The 6590-nt window shown below is 39.7% G+C and overlaps 1 protein-coding gene across 1 annotated transcript in view; it reads right to left on the bottom strand.

Moving 5' to 3' along the window:
• Positions 1–1205: 1205 nt before the first annotated feature.
• Positions 1206–6590, bottom strand: part of SNAP91 (synaptosomal-associated protein, 91kDa) — a 69775-nt gene continuing 64390 nt past the window's right edge. Inside the window, exons 26-29 of the mRNA XM_010565740.1 lie at positions 6438–6521; positions 6263–6367; positions 3908–4008; positions 1206–2649 (exon numbers count right to left, since the gene is read on the bottom strand). Of these exons, the coding sequence (XP_010564042.1) occupies positions 3916–4008; positions 6263–6367; positions 6438–6521 (282 nt within the window). The 3' untranslated portion in view covers positions 1206–2649; positions 3908–3915. The remainder of the gene's footprint in view (positions 2650–3907; positions 4009–6262; positions 6368–6437; positions 6522–6590) is intronic.

Below are 6590 nucleotides of genomic sequence, written 5' to 3'. Positions count from 1 at the left end.
TTACTGCATGCCAGGGGCAGGTAACTGGCAAAGAAAAAGCCCTCATGCTGAGGTTTGGCCCCTTGAAACATGTAACATTGCAAACATTCATTTGCAATTCAGTGAGGAGTAGTTCATCACCTTCATTTGAATGAGACACTAATAAACTGGTCTGAATATATTTACATGTTTGTTTATGACTGTCTTCTGAAAATGCTGTCCTTTCTTTGAGAAGACATGCACAACACGGTGGTAAGAAGTCGAGCGCTCCTTTCATTTGGCAACACATAGCACATAGGAAGCATGGGCAAAACCATGGTGAGCCTTTCTGGGGGTGCAGTTACTGACCTTGTTCAGGTCTTCATGCTCAAACAGTGAGAAAACACAGCAATTTGCTGAGCCTTACAGATTTCTAATCCAGAACACCTTGACTCAACAGGGCACTCATCCTAACGATGAAGTATAAAATCAACTTTTCCAAGGCCAAACTTGACAGATTCAAGTACTACCAACATAGTAGCAAGTAAAAAAAAACCCGAATGAATAACCAAAAAACCTCTTAAGCAATAGCATTCCCCTACTGGTTGCACAATTGGAAATGTCTTTGAAATCCAATTCAATTCAAACCTTACCAGAGCGTGATCGAGTTGTTTCAGTGTTTTGTTGTTTATAAAGTGTTTCGAAGCAGCCCTTGGCATTAAATACTGCTTCATTGCTTCATTTTGTTACAAAATCAAGGAGATCTCTAGTTAGTCACCTCATACCAGAAAGACTTTAATATACTAAACTGTATGAAACGTTTTCTCCTCCTTTCAACCTGCCATAAGACAAACCATAGCACAAGCAATTCCTGTAGCATCGTAGCTGTGCTAGCTCAATAAGCTGTTGAATGATACCTCATAGGAAAGAAATCAGGACCAGTATTATAAACTTTCGCAGTTCCAATATTATTCTAGTTTAAAGAGATGAAGAGCTTTAATGAAGCCTGCTGAGGTGTTATAGGTCAAACTAGACAAATCTCCTCTCCCTCTCCCCACTTCACTTGTGGCTTTGTGCTCAGTCTGGCTTTGTATGGATCTCTCCTATACTGCTTAAAGATCAGCAAAAGTCATTACCATGTACAGCAGACTCAGCAATCAGTGCGAGGACCTATACACATTTTTCCCCTCTCAAAGTGTATTATTGTGCTCAACATCCCAACGATCATGAAACTGGCAACAAGATACTTACTTTGATCAAGGTGTTTATTGCATCTCAGAGGGCACACATGCACTGGGGTTTTTTGTTTGGGGTTTTTTTTTGTTTGTTTGGGGTTTTTTTTTGTTTGTTTTTTTTTCTTAACTGAAATACAAAGAAGAGCCATTTTGAAATTAGCTTTTTATAGAACTTTCCCATTACAGTGTATGTTATCCCCACAGCAAATTCAGATACAACCACTTTTAATGGTACCATACATTGATTAAATAGTTCATTTGAAAGACTTTAGGTGAATATCTTTCCAACCCGATATGCTTTTACAGAGAACTGCCAAGCCACTTGTAACACTGATCAACAGTGACCTCATTGAAGAGTCAAGATCTTACGCCAAGCCATCAGCAGAAACAGTATGAGAACAAATAAAAATTAAAGAAACACAGTATGTACAGTAAAGGGCATGGATCTCTGGATCAGAATTAAATCTAATCACCAATAGTACAAAAGCTACTCACAGCGCATTCGGGGCAATGGAGAAAACACTAGCCTAAGGCATACACAGCACGAAATTAAGAGATGTACATAAGAACTGAACAGAGATGAGTAACATCACTTGTAATGTTTTGACTACAGATATACCAAAGAGTGCTCTCATATTTGAAATCCCTTAATGCCAGTACAACTATGGTTGCTTTTTCCAACTACATGGAGAGAAACTGACCCTTTACTTATTTTCAGTGCATTTAGCAAGAACTGATAAATATGCCAATTTTAAATGCAGAAACTTAAATAATTAAAATAGATTTTAAAATAAAAAGAGCAATAAATATGGTATTCTTTCAGATATGATTTTTCGTTCTTGGTAAATCATCAAAAAGGTACCTGTTATGGAAGTTTACCTTTATATTACTTTAAATTATCTTGACATATACAGTGCCACAAAAATAAAACATTTTTTCACGACAATTGAGATTCCTGTGACTGGAAAAAAAAAAAAGTATTCCACACAATTTCATAAGTATTTTCCTTACTATCTGGTATTATCACACTATTTTTGTAACAGATAAAGGAGAAATTGAGTCCTAGGGAAATTTTAGGTGTCCTCAAAAAGTTATATACATTGAAACCTTCAAAAACCACAGACATCGCTCCAAATGGCTCACCAAACAACAGCTGCATAATCTGTCCCTGTGGGATAGGTTCAGAAAAGCACTAGAAGGCATCAGAAACATACATCCATTGTTTAAATTGTAAAACACAAATAACCCAAGTACACAAATTTCGAGAGAGTAGGGATAACAGCTAAGGTAGTACACATTCCTAATGTTCACTTTCACAGCTGTGCTACACGTTTCAGGAGGAAGAGAAAGTCTGAGTAAGCGCTGGGTTTGGTACTGGTGGCTCAATTTGAAACTCTGAGCATCCGTTTGTAGACTCCAAACTCACGTTTTTATCATCCTGTCAGAAAAACTGCAGCTGTGAATATAGAAAAGTATTAGATGAAAACCAGAATAATGAGTTAGATAAAGCACATTCTAGGAAGAGCACCAAATCTGCTCATCACTTCACAGCCCAAAGCAGTTGTTACCAGTTTTTCACAAAGCAGCAGTCTTCCCACAGACTGTTATGAATCTGACTACTATAAACCCAAGTTGAAAGCAGCGAGTCCTGGCAATGAAGGTGCATCTCCACTCCCGGCCATCTCCACCAAGCGCCAGGTACACCTCCCCAGGGCTGGAATTTGGAGAAGGGGGAAGTGGGACTGGGTGGTGCCCACTAAGAGCAGTCTGATCCCATCCACTGCTGCTAACACCAGTGCAGAGGGGGCTTAGAACAAGTCTTAGAATTAAGCTATAGGAAGAAAGAAAAGGAACTTACGAAGAATGCTTTAAAGATATGTAATGATTGTCCTCTCCTCACCTGGCAAATTATTCTAGTCTTACTTATAAAATGCCTACCTTCTGCATTATCTTTTTTTAATTGTCTTAAGTGTTCAATTCAATCTGATGTTTCCACTTGGCCCTCTTCACATCCTTCTCCAAAACCCCTGCAGTAATGTTTTTGCCTTTTTTTCCTTCCATTCTGCAGTACTGTTTTTTTGCTTCTCCTCCATTTTTTCTTTTTATTTACTCCTCTATTCCTCCCTACTCTTGCTCTACATTGCACTACTCAGGACCTCATGCCTTAGCATTCAGAAAAACAGTGCCTTGAAAAATTGTATGGTGGGGGAGAACCTTAACTGGCAGCAGTTAAGAGATGCAAACAACCTTCCCTTGATGATCAGGATATGTAAGTTTTTCCTCTTTTGATCTCTTCACACCTATGATACCAAATCTGTTTCCACACCCACAAGACTGGAACAAGCCTCTTCAGCACCGTTTTGCCCCCAGTATTTGTACCCTGTTATGATTCTATTTGTTTCAGTATTAACTTCAGGAAAAAAAAAAGAACTACTCTTGGGTTCAATTAAAACAAAGCAAAAATGGAAGCTATAGATCAAAGACAACTTTTCCTGGCAGTCACCTTTGGCAAAAAAGTCAAGCTTTCAGGCTAAAATTAAGAGTGTGGGCAGAGAATTTGGTTTTCTGTTTAAATCGCCACATTATCAGTGCATGTTTCTATGTATCTCTGCAGCTACAATTTTATCAGTCATAGTCAATCTACCAGCCTAATCAACATCTGTGTGCCAGACATATCACAGCATAACATGCTTAGGCAGGCAGTCACAGAATACCTTATCGTTTACAAGAAATCCTTGATGTTAAGATCCGCTAATGGGTCCTTTGTTGGAGGTTTCTTGGGACTCTGAGTAGCAGGAGTTGGGCTTGGAGAAAGCTAACAGATGCCAGCCAGGAAGGCAGAAAAAAACAAAGCAGACAAGGATACACAAGCATTAGGTAGATATAGCTGGTTCTCACACAAGCACATTGCAAGCATACAAAGTTCTCATGTTTTCTGCAAGTTCAGCGTGTTGCTGTTTTGCTCAAGCATTGTTTAGACTCCATCCTTACTACAGGGTTAATGATGTTTGGCTGGTTTAATGGATAAAGCTATAGACACTGCATATTCTAATTAGTGTAGCTTCAAATCATTCTCTTCCTGTAAGACAGAATGGTGTTAGGATCATCAACCCAGACAGAAGTTAAGCAATTGTTAGATGTTAAACACCAAAGTGCGGAATAAGCAGAGTGCATGATGCAGAGTATGTCTGAAAATGCCAGCAGCTGGCGTTTAAGTACAAGTTGTTCAACACTGGTAATGTAAAGAAGAGTCCAAAGTGTACTGGAGACATGACTATATTATACTCAGTTCCTCCTCTGGTAGGTATAAAAATCATCAGTTATTCCACAGAAAATGTCAGTTTTTCAAGTCCCATGCAACTCTTCTCACTAGGGAGCCAACGATTCTCCCATCCTGTCCTTACTCCTCCCCATCCCTACCTTACTCAGGGCACTAGAGGTATTTTACCTATAGCCCTGGCACATTGATGACTACCCTTCTCTGAGAAAAAATTGTTTGTGTCTTCTACAATATTATTCTTGATAATGTAAGTGCAGAGACAGTTTAAGGTGGGGGAAAAGCAAGACCAAGTAGTTATATATGAAAGGCAAGGCTCCAATACCTACAACCTACCTTCTCACTTAGAGCACTTCCAAGTTCTTCCCATTTCTACACAGAAAACCCAGACAAACTTCAACGGGAATGTGGTTCCCTACTTAAAAATTGTGGTTTGCTACAGGTTGATTGCTTAATATTTGCAAAAAAGGGAAGTGGCTTGGTTTGAAGTGTTTACAAGTCAGATTTTAGAGGTGCAGCATCAACTTCCATCTTCCACCCTATTTGAAAGACAAGATGGACTTCTGACTTACAAAGCAGCAAAATACTACAGCTGAGTCATTCCCTGCCTCTCTTCTGAAGGGCCTTTTCCTTTTCAGCGTTACTACAAATCAAATTCTACTTTGAAAGAATAGCCTGGAACAGGTATTATGGCTAATGTTGCATCACCTCGGGGCTATGAACTGAAAGCTTTGCATCAGAGTGGGTACAGAGTGCTGCACTTCCAAACTTATTAGCTTTGAGTTAAAAAGAATCCTTAGGAAGCTATGAGAAGCAGCTGGTACCAGCCGGCTGAACAGGAAGGGTGGCATGTCTCCATTCACTCAACGTACTTCATCAGTGATTACTCCATTAGATTTTTTTCATCGTATTAAAGGAGGACTCATCTCCCTGGCAACCAGTAACTTGTGACACAATGTTTCTTGGTTATTTTTAATTAGTATAGCATTAAGAATAGGTTTGCTTTGGTTTTAGGTGGCCAAACTTATGTCCCCTTTATATCTAAATATGCGATTGTCACAAAGTTAGACTAGGTAAATATAGTTTAAAAACACGAAAAATGAAGCAGTGTCATGTATCTCCCACTTACAAAAGAATACAGAGTGACTGAAGATTAAGATTATTCATTTGCATTCCTTCACCTTAACATAAGATTGAAAAAAAACCTCTCCACAGTATTTAAAATTGCGCATTGCTGTGAAAAGCGTGCATCCTGAGCACTCCGATGTTACATACACTATGGTAATTCATATTTGAATGCAATTGCTTTGCACCAAAAGAAACCCAGCAACCTACCAGCCTGAAACAGATAAAGTTGTATTTACTGAGAAACAGCTGTCATCCAAGAACTGGAGACCTCAGCTTGTTCATAAGCAGAAAGTCAGTTTTCTGAGGAATCTCTTTGGTGGGCTGGGAGGGAAGATGCTGAGTGCAGCTCTAGTAAATTCTGACAAGCTCTGAACAGAATAGGAATGCCCATCAGCTCCACTTTGAGCTTTACTCGGATATCCCCCCAAACCAGATCTTGGATGTAGTTAGCTGTAGGAGACTTTTCAAACCTGTTCCATTGGTCTCATACAAAGGCACTGAAAAAAATTAAGGTGGTTCATGTGATCTGTTGCAAGTCAGGCTGATACTATAAGAAATCTCATTTACAGACCTACAGCTGGAATTGAGTTGATAATGCATGCACACAAGCTACTTTCTAGAGAGAGAGAGAGCAATTAAGCATTCATCTAGCAGTAACACTTACCTGTACACCAGGGCCAGTGGCAGCTCCAAATGGTGGCCTCATCATAGGCTGCCCGTACATAACGGGCTGCTGGGGCATCATGGGTACGCCTGTGCCTGCTGGGGGCTGTAAATTAATGCAGTGTGAGTAGGGTTCTGGGTGAAGAAAGGAGAGCAATGTAACAAAAGAGACTCACCATCCCAAATGCTGCTCCTGGCTGTGGGACGGGTGGAGTACCTCCTGCAGCAGGAACAGCACTTGCTGGAGGCACGGCTCCTGTCTAAAGAAATTTTTTTTTTTAAATTAAGAACTGCAAGAATCTTTAACAACTGTCTGGAAACAGCACAGA

Source organism: Haliaeetus leucocephalus, unplaced genomic scaffold (assembly GCF_000737465.1).
Source record: "Haliaeetus leucocephalus isolate CR32 unplaced genomic scaffold, Haliaeetus_leucocephalus-4.0 Scaffold195, whole genome shotgun sequence".
Classification (NCBI taxonomy): Eukaryota; Metazoa; Chordata; class Aves; order Accipitriformes; family Accipitridae; genus Haliaeetus; species Haliaeetus leucocephalus.
The sequence above is the reverse complement of the archived record's forward strand: the minus strand, read 5'-3'. Positions and strand labels throughout refer to the sequence as shown.